At 44.2% G+C, this 17,124-nt stretch overlaps 1 protein-coding gene across 1 annotated transcript in view; it reads right to left on the minus strand.

Moving 5' to 3' along the window:
• Positions 1–16,822, minus strand: part of DRD3 (dopamine receptor D3) — a 34,679-nt gene extending 17,857 nt beyond the window's left edge. Inside the window, exons 1-2 of the mRNA XM_060637962.3 lie at positions 16,531–16,822; positions 4,528–4,640 (exon numbers count right to left, since the gene is read on the minus strand). Of these exons, the coding sequence (XP_060493945.1) occupies positions 4,528–4,640; positions 16,531–16,800 (383 nt within the window). The 5' untranslated portion in view covers positions 16,801–16,822. The remainder of the gene's footprint in view (positions 1–4,527; positions 4,641–16,530) is intronic.
• Between the last annotated feature and the right edge of the window lie 302 nt (positions 16,823–17,124).

Consider the following 17,124-nt stretch of genomic DNA (forward strand, 5'->3'; position numbering starts at 1 on the left):
GGGATAATACACCTGTCTCGCTGGGGTGTTGTGACGGTTAGCAATAATGAAAAGCTTTTAGCGTGGCACACAGTACATTCTGCACAAGTGGTAGCTATTTGAGATTAGCACGGAGCAGCCAGGGCACTGAAGACATAGGAAATATGCCTCTTTTACTCCAAGTTGCAGTGGGCTGCCAGAGGCAGCATGGCCAGAAGCTTTGCTCTTGATGTCCCATCCCTACTTCCACCAGTGAAGGGGTGGCTCATTATAATAGAGTACTGGGGGGGGAGTCAGGAGGCCCCAGTTCTAGTCCCAGACCGAAGAGGCTGCGGGAGCCCCTACAAGCATGTAACATTTCTGCACAAAGGAGTTAAACTACGATGCCCCTTCTGACTCCCAGTTCTGTGACTGGGCTTTGTAGGCTCCTCACTCTGCTGAAGCTCTCAGGATCCTGGCAGAATGTGACCTCCACCTGAAGCCCCGTCCTAAGGCAGGAGGTATGTGGGGGGGGCACTGATGAAGGTGCCTCCTCAGGAAGCTGGCGTGCAGAGTGGGGGAGGAAAGAGACTGGTCTGGGTGGGAGGGCCTGAGTCTAACTCCCTGCCTGGGTTTAATGAGCCCCAGAGCTCTGTGAGGGCTGCTTTTCACCACCTTTTATTTGGTCAGACAGGGGGCTCAATAAATCTTTAGTTCTGTGGACTCCCCTCCTGAAATTGTTGAAGGAGAAAGCTTTTTGCAAATGACTGGAAAGCCCTTTGCAAATATAAAGTACTTATTTAGATGCAAACTAAAAATCCAAGGTGCCTGTGACTCATCTGGTACCTATTGTGCTTGCTGCAAAGACGCGGAGGCTTGCCTGTGTGATGGGTGCCATTTGAGAGCCACTTAAAGAACTCCCTGGTGAATGAATTTGGTTGCATTATTCCTGGGCCCCTAGCGGAGGACTCTAATTCTCACCACTCAGAACGTGTCCTCCTCCTCTGACACTTTCTCAGCCCTCTCCCAGAGTCAGTTCTGACCCAGGATGCTGTGGGAGGGGGCTGGTTCCCTGGGGAGGCAAGGAGCCAAGGAGGGGTGGCGGGGGGGGGGGGGGGGGGAAGTAGGGGTTTGTGCTTTTTAAAGAAGAAAAGGCAGCATTAATCCAAGCATCCAGGGCTATGCCTGAGAATCTAATGACAATAGTATTACTTGCTTTCAAAACCCCTTTTTATCATTTCCTTTTCTTTCCTATCTCTTACTACCCTGTTATTACATAGCAGGGCTTCATGGCCAAAAAATGCTGAATCCATTCGGTCAAGTTTGTCAGACTGGTGACTAGCATTGTGTGAAGACCAAAGGTCTGCATGAATGACTGCATTTTTAATGAATTGACCAGTGATTTGGCATCACATGAACAGAATTTAATGCTGTGTACTGCACACTGCCATGAAGGATGATGGAGACAGCTTTTCTAAGGCCTGTTTTCATTCCTGGAATAGAGAGGAGCCTCCATCTTGAGATTTGGTGAGGATTGGTTCGTGTAGATGTACCAGCCAAGAAGAAAGCATCCTTCTCTGTTGCAGTCTAAGGCATGACTTGTTCCTCAGATTTCAGGTAGTGAGGGCAACGCCTTCTGGGAGTTGTCCCCTATGGGACAGAGCCAATTCAAGGTTTATCCTTTTGGTTGTGAAAGTGGTGAAAAGTAGAAGTGTCTGTCAAGCGTGGCTGCTGCCAGTGCAATGGTGCTCTTGTGCAGGCTAGGAAAAGGCCCCCTCTCCTGGCCGACTCAAGATTTGCAAAGAAACACTGGTTGAATTCAGTTTCCAAATGCTTGTGCAGGGCACAACCTGCACAACCTCACCTGCCAGCCCCATGCTTGTGAATGTGTGTGGATGGAGTGTGTAGGCACACTCTTAAGAGGGTGGAGAGTAGGGTCAGGAGCCAAGAGGCAAGGAGGGGGCTGCCCCAGAGCCTCTTCTAAGAAGCTCCCTGCTCTGCTCTTCACCCACTCTCTCATGTTCTTCCTGAAGGTACACATTTGTGCTATAAGCGTTGGCTACCCTCAGACAAAGACCGCTCAGTTTGGTTTAATACTCTTTGTTCAAGGTCTGTAATAGACGCAGCAGGGAGACTCACAGTGATAAGGAACTAGGACTAGTATAAGAGTTTGGGGAAGTGGAGGTGATGATATAGCAAACTAGATGCAGCCTGCTACTTATGTAAATTATATATTTAGGTACTAAATGGCCAGAAATCACACAAAAGACTTAGAAGAGTTCTGTTCTCAGAGACCTAAAAATATTATAAAATCCCCAACTATCCCTTCATTTTAAAACAGCTTTATCAAGATATAAGTCACATGCCACATAATTCAATGTGTACCATTCAATGTTTTGGGGTATATTTATAGAATGATACAACTATCTCCCTTGATTTTGAAATACATTCTTTAGTGGTGGGAGATCCAGCTGTATGGACATGTTCTTTAATTTTCCTTCTCAGGTGGATAGCCAATCAAAGGATAAAGTCAAAAGACTATCCAGTTGACTGGTTGGCCTGCAGTATCACTACAGGGAGGGGTTTTCACATCCATTCTTCGGTCACTGTTCAAGACTCCCATTTCAGCCCGTGAAAGGGAGTTTAGGGTGTTGATAGGGAGGGCACAACCCTGGGTGATGCAAATGTCCAACACAGGGAAATGAGAAGGACCTGCTTTAGATCCTCTAGCGTAGTTACAGAAAAAGCGGTATGAGAGTTCAGGGGTAACTGAATCAAGTTTGTAGAAATTGACAAGTGTGGTAGACCTTGAAGCAAGAGAGGAACTCAGGCAGGGCAACCCAGAAAGTGATGAAATTGAAAAGATAGATGGAGGCCATATTGTAGAAAACTTTGAATCCTAGGCTGTGAAGGTAGTTTTAACATTTATTCCACAGGCCAAGGAGACGCTGAAGGGTTGTGAGTAGGGTAATGGATGTTTGGACTTTACTTCTGGGGAGAGTAATTTTGAGAGTGGTGTGCAGGACCAGTCAGGAGGCTGTGGCAAAAGACTGGGGGAGAGGTCATAGGAACCTAAAATAAGCAGGCATAGTAAGAAAGGAAAGATAGGGGCAAATTGGGGGGAAAATGGCAAAAATGGAGTCTGTAAGCCTTGAGTGCTTAGATGTGGGAGATGAAGAAGAGAGAGGAGTCGAACAAAACTGAGATTGTAAGGCAATGATGTTGCCAATAAGGGACGATCAAATTAAGATGGTTTTGGTTCTTTGATGGTTTGGCTTTTAACGTGTTGCCTTGAAGGAGCCAGTGAGGTATCTAGGTGGTAATGCGGTTTGAAACTCAGGGGAAGTATTAGGGGTGTAGCTGGCGATTTGAGGAGGCTTAACACAAAGCCTAAGATTATGAACTTGGAGTCAGACATGAATTCAAATGCTGGCACTGCTCTGTACTAGGGGTGTGACTTTAGGCAAATTCCTTAATTCCATTCAGAAGCCCGGAAATGAAGATAATAATAGCAGCTGAGTTGTGAAGATGAAGTGAGTTAGTGCACGTCAAAACCTTAGTCCAGTATGGTAGATTCTCAGTGATTGGCAGAGTTTGTTTGGGAGTGAGTGGATGGTTTTGCTGGGAGAAAGAGTATAGGAGGGAGAAAGGATGGAAGAGGAGGGAGGTGGGAGGGGACTCAGAGAAGGGAAGGTTGGAGGCTCTTGCGTGGCAACAGAGGCTGTGGGCTGGAGAGCAAGCTCCTTTCCCCAGGGCCCCCTGTGGGCCTGGAGATGTTCATGAGAGCGATGAGCAAGTCCAAGGCCCAGGCAGGGGAAAAGGGAAAGAGGAGAGGAAACAAAAGGAGAGGAGAAGTGAGGAACAGAGGCTCCTAGGGCCAGGGCTGGGCACTCTTTGGTAGGGAAAGCGAGGCTGCTTAGGTGGGACATGCACCGAGGTGACTCACAATCACAGAAATCCACTCCACCAACCAGAAAGCAATTCTAAAAACATCACTGTTTCCTTGTTTTCCTTAAACTCCACGAAGGAAATAAATAGATCGTAGCCATAATGCCTAAAATCGCCTTTCTCCCCATACACTTCTCTCTTCTCTCCCTCCTTGCAAATACTCCCAAGCATTTCTCTCTCCTCTCTCTTTGCCTCTTTCTCCTACCTCTTCATCAAAAACAAACAACATAGTAATGGGAAATTTTTCCTCCAAAGTCTTGTCAGCTCACCTTTTTTGTCTGTGTCCTGCTCTCCCTTTTCTCCCAATTAGAAATCACAAAAACCCGAGAGGATGGTGGGAAGGCAAAACCAGAATCCTCTTTAGGGGTCTAGGAAGAAGGAAAGGCTAGGAAGGCTATAGGATAATTATTTTTCTCCTGCCATAGGGGTTTCTTCTCTTCTGCAAACATTAGTTTAAAAGAAAACGAGAGATGTCCTAAGTGGTAAGTTCTACTTGACAGTGACCCCAGTGTCCTCAAGTGCAAAGCCTGGGCCTCAAATATAGCAGAAGCAGCTTTCCCAGGCTGGTTTCCCACACCACCTGGCAGTCTAGACCTGGTAGAAGGGGAATCCAAGCTCTACCTGTCGATGCTGATGGCGCAGAGGTTCAGGATGCTGGCTGTACACATCATGACATCCAGGGTGACGAAAACATCACAGCAAATTCGGCTGAAAGTCCAGACTCCACCTGTTACCTGAGCATCAGAGACAAGGATGTTAGTGTTTCCCCCGACAACCCAGTCAAGTCTGTTGCCTTCCCTAGGCTAGCCTGCACGTGCTGACATGCCCTCCCTCTGGCTGGTACCATTGTTGCCAAGGGGAGTCAGACACTGAGGAGTTCCAGGCTGCTCAAGATGATCGGTCACCCAAGAAAGGACAGATTCACAGAATGTTAGAAAATTAGTGCTGGAATTAGTCCAGTGTTTCTGAAAGTGTGGTCCACAGTGGGGTGCTTCTTAAAGATACAGATTTCTGAACCCTTCCTTAGGTCTACCGAGTCAGAATCTCTGAATCTGGAGCCCATGAATTTTCATTTAAAAAAATTTTTTTTAATGTTTATTTTTGAGATGGAGACAGAGCATGAGTGGGGGAGGGGCGGAGAGAGAGGGAGACACAGAATCTGAAACAGGCTCCAGGCTGTGAGCAAGCGGTCAGCACAGAGCCTGATGCGGGGCTCAAACCCACGAACCGTGAGATCATGACCTGAGCCGAAGTCGGACACTCAACCGACTGAGCCACCCAGGCACCCCCATGAATTTTCATTTTTAAATACTCCCTCTGGCCCTCTCCCCCACTCCCTCCAAATACACCAAGATTTGAGAATTACTGATCTAGTTCAAACTCAGGAGGCAACTAAAGCTCCTCGTGGTTAAGTGGTATGCCCATAGATGCCCAGCTGGTAGTGAGAAGAGCTTGGGTGATAGCCAGATGTGTGCATTGTGCCAAGACTGCCTTTCTGAAGCCCTCCTCACAGTGGAGAGCTTACCATGTACCCAGGAAACAGGCTGGGAACACGTTTTTCATGACACTTACCTCTAAAATGAAAAATCTGTCTGGCTTCTGGTTTTAAAGCTTGGAAGCATTCTAGAACAATATCTGTAAGAACCTGTGTGAAGTAAGTCTGTGCCAATGTACCTGGCTTGGATGCCCTGGTTTCAGTCACCAGGAGGTGGGGGAACAATGGGTCCAGGGCATCAGAAAGGGGTGCTGATTCTATGACTCACAGCGCCAGTGAGGATGGTCCTGGCCTCACGCATTTACATGTGTGTTCTAAGCTCCCAAGCTTCCTCCTGGTCATGCTTACAGAGTGCCAGGAACTTAGGTATTTTAATTGGTATCCTAGCACATTTCTATTTTATTTTAAAACTTTTTACATAAGCGAATCAAACCAGACATGTTCAGGGAGACTGTTACTTTCACAGTGCCCATAAACTCCATTCTTGGGCCCTGAGGCATTTGTGCCTCTGCCTTTGGGGACCATGCTTCTCAAGGGGAAACCTGTGAAGCTTTGTGCCCCTGGCTGTAGCTGGGTGCTCATGATATCCCTTCTGGGCAGGCCCAGTGGCTCTCTAAGAGAAAGGGGATTGAAAAACAGGTACACTAACCTCTGAAGTAGCTTCTCAAGGGAAAAAACAGGTATTGTCCAAATGAGAGTGTGTGAAGATGGTGTTGTTCCTCTGGTTAGTTTTTCTCATCCAAGATTCATGTTATGTGGCCAAGTCACTTTACTGTTCATTTCTGATTTATTCCACTAAAGAAAGGTTGTGAAAGTCTCTCTTCCCTAATCACTTCTTTCCCCTTAGATTTATTTCTTTTCAGCACCCGATGTTAGCCCTGTATTTGGTCTTCTCCAGACTCTATTTTGAGAAGCCTTCACCAAGGATATTTTGTTTAAAAGCAACAATGAAAAGTTCAAACTAGTGATGAAGTCGTTATTTTTGTTCATTAGGTTGTGGATTTACTTTCTTATAGTTCAGCCATTTGGCCCTATATAAATAAGGCCTAATATGAATTTATAGGAATTCTGAGAATGAGAAACTCATCAAAAGGGAGCTGTATAGTCATAATAACACAATGATTTAAGGGAGCCAGGAGAATAAAGGATGGTTTTCTCAGTACACTGGATGGTTGTATACTGTAAAAGCTTCTTGCAGAAGTTGAATTTTGTATACTAAGTCTCATTTTAACATAAGTCTACTATGCAATTTATGTCTTAAATTGGGTAAAGCCTACTTTTTGTTTTGCAAAATTGTGAATGCCTGTGTCTGTGAGTTGGGGGTGAAAATGTAGGTGAGAGAGGATAGTTAGAATAATAGCAAACTCCAGTGCTTGCTGGGTATTCGTTCATTTGTTCATTCATTCATTCATGAAGCAAGTAGTTGTGAGGCCCCTTAGTTCGTAGGAGGATTTGCTTTGTGTTTTAAGAGGTCTTAAAAATGTACTTCAGGCCTTGTCCTTGAAGAACTTATGTGATAACTGAGGAGCAAGGCATTCTTAAATAAAATGACTAGAGATCATTATGAGATCCTAACATTGTTAATACAATCTAACATTTATTGAGAACTTACTCTGCACGAGTCACTGACCAACATGACCCATTCTGGGAATGTCTATACCTTTGAAGCTTTAGATTCTGAAAACTGAATTTGTTCTTTACTGTATGTGCCCTTAAAGCTTTTGGGGGACAAATGGTATGCTTACTTGATAGGAAATTGAATTACTGTTCCTTAATTCTGTAGGAGCAGGGACTATTCTGAAAGAGTCAGTGGTCTCTGACATAACCTGTATTAGTACAAATAGCTAACATTTCTTGAATGCTTACTAAGTCTTGATTCTGCAAAGCACTCTACATACATGGCCTCTATTGCCACTTGTAATCCTATGAGAGACTGCTACTGTTTTTACCACAGAGAAAGGGACGAAAGCTGGGAGAGGGTCAGCACTTCCCCCAGGGTGGCACAGCTAGCAGAGGCAGACAGGGCATTGGGATGGAGGTCATTGCCTGCCCTGCTATATGGGGGTAGTGAAAGCACACACCTGGCAGGATTTTTGGTACCCTGCTTCTTTAGCCCCTGGAGGCCAAAGCCCTCAAGGTCTCCCCTGGCTTCCCCTGTGCCACCCTGTTCTGGTTTCCTCTCTCTTTTTTTCAAATCTTTATTTATTTTATTTTTTATTTTTTTTTTGAGAGAGAGAGAGAGAGAGACAGAGGGCAAGCGGGGGAGGGGCAAAGAGAGGGAGACACAGAATCTGAAGTAGCCTCCAGGCTCTGAGTTGTCAGCACAGAGCCCGACGCAGGGCTCAAACTCACAAACTGTGAGATCATGACCTGAGCTGAAGTCGGACGCTTCACCGACTGAGCCACCCAGTCGCCCCTACTTTCCTCTTTTCCTGTCCCCACTTCTACCATCAAATTTCCCATTCTCCTTGATCTCAACTAAGTGTCAAAAGGAAAAAAAAAGTCTGATCAGCTGATTGAAGTAACTCCCACTAAGGTACCATCACTTAGCCTTTCCTGGAGCTTACTCCTGAAAAAGAATCTCTAACTGGTGGGCTATGTAATGGAAATCCTTTTTTTTTTCTTTACTGGAGTCCTCCACACCAAGTAAATACTAATAAGCAATCAATAGAGCTGCAAAGGACCAAGCACATGGTTAAGTAACTCTCACACGTGAATCTCATAGCAACTCAATGAGGTAGATATTATTTCCAGGTTAAAGGTAAAGAAGTGGAGACTGAGAATGGCCAAGTGATTTGCCTAAGGACGCATAGCTAGTAAAAGCAGCTGGCGTTACAAACCCTGAATATTAACGATTACTGTATTTTGCCTCTCACAGGTTAGCACCTTGGCGCACACCTTCTGGGAGGTCTACAGGTCCACCCCGTTCTACCACCTGGGAGGGAGAAGAGCTGGTCCTGGCCCATCCATCCACCACACAGCCGATAGCAACTGAGTGTCTGATACTTCGCTCCGGTGAGCATATTCAAGTGAGTGGAGCCTGTGTTTGCCCCCAGGGCCTCAGACCGTAGTGTGCACATGTTCGGGGGAGTCACGTATGAATGGGTCCGGGGGTGAGCTGAGGGCCCATGAGGGAGACACGCAGGAAATAACTAGGATACAATGTGAAAAGTGCTCATGGGGACATTAAGGACAAAGTGTGGGGAGAACATAAAAGGTAAGGTGAGCTTGGAAATTGAAGGAGAAAAAAAAAAAGCAAAACCAAAATCTGATCGATTTAAGGCTCTGTAGAGACATGATTCTACCTTTCTCCTAAATTCTAATGAATAACTCACTCCAGAATTGTGCAGTGGCCAGGTGGTGTTACTCTCACTTGCTAATGAATATAAGTAACTCCCTTTGGCGATACAGAAGGTGGGAGTAAGCAAGGCAGCGTCTTCAGGTACTGAAATTGGCTATTGATTTCCAACAGACACAGCCTGAGGCAGCATTTCCCAAATTTACTGATTAGAAGACAGCATTCCCCAAATCACCTGAGGCTCTTGTTAAACAAAATGATTCTCAGGCCCCACTCGGAATAATAAGTCCCTCCAGTGAATCTTACTGCCTGGGAGGTTTGGGAAACACTGGTTTGGGGATGCGGGGGTGGGGGTGGAGGGCAAGACACTGTCTTCAGAACCGGTCATCCCTAAAGCACAGCTTCTTGAACATTCGGTGCCCCATGGATCCCTTTGGTCTCATGGTTCCCTTTCCAGAAGAATATTTTCAAGTGCATACAATAAAATACAGTGGATCACAAAGAATATCAATTATACTGAAATACAGTTACCAAAGTATTTTAATGTATGTGCTTCTTTAATAATGCATTAAATCACAAGACCCAGTGGCAGGCACGTCCAAAATGCCTGTAATTTCAAAGTACTGGTGAGTGTAAATGGTATTTCAAAGTGTCTGCAACAACTGTAATGCGATTTGAAAATGTAAATATATGGGGCGCCTGGGTGGCGCAGTCGGTTAAGCGTCCGACTTCAGCCAGGTCACGATCTCGCGGTCCGTGAGTTCGAGCCCCGCGTCGGGCTCTGGGCTGATGGCTCGGAGCCTGGAGCCTGTTTCCGATTCTGTGTCTCCCTCTCTCTCTGCCCCTCCCCCGTTCATGCTCTGTCTCTCTCTGTCCCAAAAATAAATAAAAAAAACGTTGAAAAAAAAAAATTTAAAAAAGAAAATGTAAATATCTGTGATTTCTACTGGTGACACTAAAGATTTTTTCTGCTGTGGGTTGATGCCTACATTCATAATTGAAGAAAATACTAAATGTCAGTCTAGTGAAAATAAAGGAGTAATTTTATTTACATCCAAGTTGATGGCCTCCCCTGATTAAGAGTGCTTGCTCTAAGGGATGGATTTTTAGTTGTTTGGGAGATGTCCAAGAGGCAAACATGGAACTACTTCTCTAGCCTCTTCATTCCATTTTTGTTTGCCACATTTGGAATCTTTTGGGGGGGGGCAGGGGGATTGCTGTGGGGAAAGATAGGGGATTCAATGATCTGAATCCCAATTTCCTCATCTGTGAAATGGGGGGTTTTACAGATTAGTGGTTCCTAAATGTCATATGGTAGCAGATGGCCAGCTGCCTGCACAGATTACTCAGGCTAGGAGTAGGGCTGGGGCAGGGGGTGCTGGTACAGTTACTACAGACTTCCAGGGCCACCCCTGGACATTCTGGTTTGGGAGATCTTGAGTAGGTCCAACAGTCTGTATTTTGAACAAGCAGCTCCCTATAATAAAGGTTTAGCTCAGAACTGCTCAAAGTTTAGACGTGTAAGACTCGTGGAGAACCCATTTAAAATGCTGACTCTCCTTGGGACACCTGGGTGGCTCAGTCGGTTAAGTATCCGACTTTGGCTCAGGACATGATCTCAAGGTTCCTGAGCTGGAGCTCCATGTGGGGCTCTGTGCAGATAGTGTGGAGCCTGCTTGGGATTCTCTCTCTCCCCTTCTCTCTCTGCCCCTCCCCCATACATGCATGCTCTCTTTCTCTCTCTCACAATAAACAAACAAACAAACAAATAAAGAAATAAAAGCAGAGATAAAAAAGAGAATATATAAATAAAATAAATAAATAAAATACAGACTCTCCTTTATTTCTAACAATCAACATCATTTTAAGGGCCAGAGGCTCCTTTCCCAAAACCCGGTAGCTCTTTCTCATCATCACTATCTGACCTTGATGACTCCCTGGGGTGAGTTTCCTTGCCTGAACCCCACCCTGCTCTTTTTTGCTAGGTCTGCATTACTTAACTCTCACATCTTTTCTCCTGTCCACCCTGGGACCCAAGTATTCTGAGTTTAGTATTCTAAATGTTCCTCTGGCTGCTTACATTGTCTTTCTGGCCTGATATAAGTGCATTACACATTACAAAAGGCGGTTAACCGAGTGGAACAAAATGGGATGTTTGTGCTTGGAGAGGGAGCTCCACACAGACTGCAGCTTCTAAAGCAGGAAATTAAAACCTTGAGAGGGAATCAGAGATAGAACTATTTGTTATGGCACAGAAAAGAGTTTTCGAGAAAATGCTGCAAACTGAATTAATGAGACAGCCAGGCCAACGCCCTCTAAAATAGAACCTGCTTTGAGATCACCTGCATGATTTTTATCCTGAACTTCCCTGCTAGGCCTGAGGACAAAGAACACTGAAGAAGGCCTCTGCTAGCCCCCCTGCCAAAGCCTAGGCTCCTGTGAGCCTTAGTGATGAGAATGGTATCAGTGAAAGCCACTGTAGTGCATACTAGCTGGTTGTTCTCTGGAAAGAACACATCATCTATGCTAAACCGACTCTTCTATCCAGTGATGAGTTCAGAGAAAATCATGTGCCAGAAGCCAGTTCAATCAAAGTACACCTTGACACTTCTACTTGGAATTCTGAGACACAGATTTCCTCTCTTGGTGGAGTGGTATGGGGTACACATGTAAGGCCTATCGCTTACCCTGTGCCTGTGGATAAGGCCAATACATAAAACAGAGCTGAGAGAATTGTGGGGAAATGGAGCTGGAGCCCTGTTCAAACTGTGCCTGTAGCCCACCCTACCACAGGACTTTTAAAGTTCCTGGTATGAGAGCCAATGCATTCTGTTTATTGGCTTAAACAGTCAATTGGAATTAAGTTTTCTTTTACTTACAACTAAAAGTATCTTCCCCTCCCCCCCACCCTTTTTTAATTTAAATTTTAGTTAACAGTGCAGTATTGGTTTCAGGAGTAGAATTCAGTGATTCATCACTTATATACAACTCCCAGTACTCATCACAAGTGCCGTCCTTAGTACCCATCATCTAGCCCATCCCTCACCCACCTTCCCTATAGCAACCCTCAGTTTTTTCTCAGTCATTAATGGTCTCTTGGTTTGTTTCCCTCTCTTCTCTTCCTTACCCCCTTCCCATATGTTCATTTGTTTTGTTTCTTAAATTCCACATATAAGTAAAATCATGTGGCATTTGTCTTTCTCTGACCTATTTTGCTTAGCATGATACACCCTAGCTCCATCCACATCATTGTAAATGGCAAGATTTCATTCTTTTTGATGGCTGAGTAATATTCCTTGCAAACATATACCACATCTTCTTTATCCATTCGTCAGTTGATGGACATTTGGGCTCTCTCCATAGTTTGGCTATTGTTGACAATGCTGCTATCAACATTGGGGTGCATACACCCCTTCAAATCTGTATTTTTGTATCCTTTGAGTAAATACTTAGTAGTGCAATTGCTGGGTTATAAGGTAGTTCTGTTTTTAGTCTCTTGAAAAAGTGTCTTAACTGAGATATTTATAGCTCACACTTCTTAGTTATCAAAGTGCTTTCTCAGTTGATGACAGTTAAGCCTATCATGAAGCCTGTGACATAGGGGAAGTATAGCTGTCACCTCCATTTGATTCACTTAATTCCATGTCCTCTGACTCCCAGTTCTGAGTCTTTCCGTAGAATAATCCTACGCTGGAATGACATTCATCCCAGTGAATTTCACCAGAAGTGCAATGCTATGGGACATTTTATTTGCCTATCTCACAGCAATTCCTCCCACCGCATCTTCTTTTTAAATAAAACCCACATTTTCACTTTCTTTTCTATCCTCCCTTGTATCCTTCCCTTATGATCGAGCTTTGGCTAATTAAACTTAAGTGAAGTCCTTTAGGAGATGCTTTGAGGCACTCCAGGGAAAGGGCTTCTTTCTTTCTCTCTTCTTTTTTCCTTCCTCCCTTCTGTTCACTTCCCTTCCCTTCCATTCCCTTTCTTTAAAAAAAAAAAAAAAATTACAGTTTATTTACTATTGAGAGACTGAGAGAGACAGAGCATGAACCTGGGAGGGGCAGAGAGAGGAGGAGACACAGAATCCGAAGCAGGCTCCAGGCTCTGAGCTGTCAGCACAGAGCCCAACACAGGGCTCAAACTCACAAACCGCAAGGTCATGATCTGAGCCGAAGTCGGGCACTTAACCGACTGAGCCACCCAGGCACCCCTCGTTCCCTTTATTTCTTTTTCTACTGTCCCCACCCATCCTATCTATCTATCTATCTATCTATCTATCTATCTAGTTTTAAATTTACATCCAAATTAGTTAGCATATACCCACCCATCCTATTTTTGAATATGGCCATGATGCTGAGAGTTATGGCAGCCATCCTATGAGTAGCATGAGGCACTAAGCCAGTTTGCCAAGGATGGAAGAGATTGGTCCTTGATGACACCATGGTGCAACTGAATCAACACAAACAATTGCCTTCCTCCAGAATTCTGGTTGTGTGAGAAAAGTAACTCCTATTTGTTTAGGCCACAGTTAGTCATATTTTCCAATATTTATAGCCATACATACTGGAGCTGGCAAAATTTGGCAATTTTCCTTTGAAAGAAGGTATCTGGCTGGTATGAGCCAAAATTTCCTTCAAAGAATATGGATGTATTCAAGTCAAAGCACAGGAAGCTATGAATTTGGCAGCTAGTTTGGCCACCACATGGTGTTCTTCTCATTCCTGTGCTCTCCTCTTGGGTGCCCTCATGCCTACAGCAGTCTCTGTGCTATGGTCAACATTGCATCCTTTCCTCTTTCTAAGGGAGCTCTTAGGTATGATCATGTAATTACTCGACCAGCTGCTCAAATCGTATGACCATTAGGACAAGTTAGTGAGAATAATGCTTTGCTCTTCTCTGAGACCCAGGGACTTATATAGTTACAGTCCCTTTAAGGACTCAAAGTACTCTTTTCTCTCCTTAAGGTTCCCTGTCTACTTTTGAAGTCCACAGAAAGCAGGCAGGTATTTAAGATGAGGAAAAGTATATACTGTGGTTGGTTAGGGAGACCTGGTCCTTTGGATTAGAACCATCTAATATCTTAACTGGCTGTCTGTTAATTATGGCTGCTTTAACTCATGTTGTCTTTTATTGAGAGAGACTCTTAGTGGACTGTTGGCCACATTGGTACAGAAATATTAAGTTGCATTGACTAGAGTTTTAAAGAAAGTGTGTAAGACAAAAAAGAGGTCCCAAAGCCCATTTCCCAGTGGAGAGATGTCTCTCAAATTTTCTCTATAAGATTGTAGGCTTATTTGACCATGATTTTGATTACTGAATACTTGCCCCAAAGAACCTGTTGGACAGAATGCCTATGGGTTTTTATGAGAGGGAACCAAGAGCTCCACCAGAGCTCATCTCAGGAGGGAAAACTCATAATTTCCCAGGGTGCCTGGGTGGCTCAGTTGGTTAAGCATCTGACTTCAGCTGGTTTGTTCATGAATTCAAGCCCCGCATCTGACAGTGCAGAGCCTGCTTCTGATCCTCTGCCTCCCTCTCTCTCGGCCCTTCCCGTGCTGGTGCTCTCTCTCTCTCAAAGAATAATAAACATTAAAAAAAAAAAACACCCTCATAGACCTAACCTACAGAAAGTCCAGTAAACCTCTGGCAAGATTTCCTGCTGGCTCTCTGTGGGCTCAGTTAGTCTTCTACACTCAGCAGTAGAAGGGAGACATCATCAATTTTGGCAGGTGTGGCTAGCAGGGGATGGCATGGGTGTCTAGTGTGGAAAAATCACAATGTCCATATCCTACACTGCTATCTACAGAGATTTTCCAATATGGTCTATCCAGAGTCTTGGAAGCAACCACAAATGGACAGTTGACGAGTGACCCTGAATGGCTTTGTTATAGACACCAGAAGACTGGTTTTATTTCAGAGGCAATTAAGGTGTTCATTATCATGGAGGTCCTCATCTTGACCTGTCTGACTGAAAGACTTAAGAATCTTTGTAATGTATACTGAGAAACACTCTGAGGTGTGGGATGGTGGTGTGTCCATATTATTTATTATGAATCACTAAATAATCCATACTGGTTTGTAGCACCTAAAGTCTGCCTTACTCTTGAACAGAAATATCATATGTGTCTAACTTCTTTTCAGTCTCACTATTGTTAGATGTAAAAAAAAACCCAAAAAACAATTCATTGTAACAATAGATATAGCTGAATATGGTACGAGCAGGAATTGCCCATATAATGCATACATTACAGAAAGGATGCATTTAATCATTCATATATCAAATATTTATTTAGCACATATTATGTGCCAGGTAGTACGTTTGGGCTACAGGAGAAAAAGAACAAAGATATAGCTTCTGACTTCAAGGTTGCTTCAGTCATTTTGGGTTGACAGAAAAGTCAAGATAATTATAAGATCTTTTGCCATCAGGATTATCCTAACTGGGAGAAATTAGTGCTTATTTTTTTGAAGTCTTCCCTCAGCCTTTACCTCTGCCCCAATAAGCCTAGATGTTTTTCTGCTTTTCCTTTACTTTTCTATTTTCTTGATTTCTTTCTTTTATGTTTCCCCTTTGAGATCATAAGTCTAATTTTAGTTCCCAGTCATTCTTTAATAGGGGTACCAGCCTAGGCAGTCTGTGGTTGAGGTTTTTACTCTCCTGTGATATGTCATACTTAATTAACTGTCACCTTCACTATTAATATTAACCGAGATATTAATTTGATGAATTTTAATTTCTCTTAATCATAGCATCATTTTGATCCTTCATTGGATACCTCTTTAAAATGATACATGATACACGGTGCAGGAGAGACATATTTATAGTACGTTAAAGTGTTTTTTTTTAAAACTCTTCAGTAATTGCATGTTTTCCTGGTAAGAATATCTGTTTCTTGAACAGGTGTACCGTGATTCCTTTGTTAGCAAATGGATGTTTTGTCTTGATCACCTCCTGACTCTGTTTTGCACTTTCAAATGAAAATACTTTCAAATTTAAGAACTGTTTCTCTCCAGAAGAATTCTCCAGGGTTTGCTGCATTATCTGACTGGTAAGGGCTCTGTACTATTAATGGAGGCATCAAAAATATAAATGTGAAGGTTGGGTCTATTTGGTAGCAGAGTCTGTGGAGAGCTGGTACCCAGGAGGAAAGAACTGAGTCCAAGGGCAACTAAACCATCAAAAGAAGTCTGATCTATTTGCAGACTGTTTTTTTCTCTTTTTTCCCCTCATTCATTAAAAAATTCTTTCTGGTTTTTCTGTGATTCCTTCTGAGTCCCCCTGCACCCTCACTGTTGTCTCAGGTCCTTTCTGCACATCCCCAGCCCTCTATATATTGAAACACTGATGCAGACACCCATGGACTGCCTCCCCCAAGCCCCCACATCTTTGCAATGTGATTGGCAAAGAGAATAAACCTGATTAATTTTTTTAAGTAGGCTCCAAGTGCAGCGTGGAATGTGATGTGGGGATTGAACTTATGACCCTGAGATCAGGGGTCACATGCTCAACTGACTGAGCCACCCAGGCACCCTGGACCTGATGCATTTTTAGGATGAGTCTCCTCACTCAAGTCCAGTCACCTGGTTTTTGGAGACCCAGGAACACAATCAATTCCCAGCTCCTTGGTTCTGATATGGGCAAGTGAGGCTGGATAATGACAGCTCTCAGGCCTTCAGTTTCCTTATGAAAGGGAGAATGAGAGGGGCTCTCCTTCCTTCCCAGTCCCTGGATCATGGCAGGGAGCATTTTGAACCCGGAAGGCCAGTACTCAGGGAAGACAAAGACAAGTACAGTCACACAGGCAGCCTGCACTTGGGGCTTACTCACCTCCAGGTACACCACCCAGGGCATCACCAAGGTGGCCACCAGCAGGTCCGCCACGGCCAGGCTCACCACCAGGTAGTTGGTGGTGGTTTGCAAAGCCCGTTCCCTCAGCACTGCCACACATACCAGACCATTGCCGAAGACGATGGCCAGGATGAGCACGCAGTAGGAGAGGGCATAGTAGGCATGTGGGCGGGCTTGGCTGGCCCCCGTGGAGTTCTCTGCCCCACAGGTGGAGTTGATGTGGCCACTCAGCTGGCTTAGAAGCGCCATAGCCCAATGGGAGAAGAGTGACCCCAATGGGTTTCCTGGGAGGAGACAGAAAACAATGTCTATAAAATTGGATACTTTGGAGCTTTTTTATTTATTGCTTTAACAAATAATTATTGAGCACTTTCTATATGCCTGGTAGTGTTTTAAGCACTGGAAATACAGCAATGAACAAAAGGGATACATATTCTTGCCCTCATGTAGCCCCCATTCTGGAGGAAAATACAGTAAGAAATAAGATAAATAAAGGATGTAGTATGTTCGATAGTGATATGCATTTTGGAGAAGGATAGATCAGAGAAGGAGGTAAGGAGATGGGGAGAATTT

The sequence above is a fragment of the Panthera onca genome, chromosome C2 (assembly GCF_046562875.1).
Source record: "Panthera onca isolate mPanOnc1 chromosome C2, mPanOnc1 haplotype 2, whole genome shotgun sequence".
Taxonomy (NCBI): Eukaryota; Metazoa; Chordata; class Mammalia; order Carnivora; family Felidae; genus Panthera; species Panthera onca.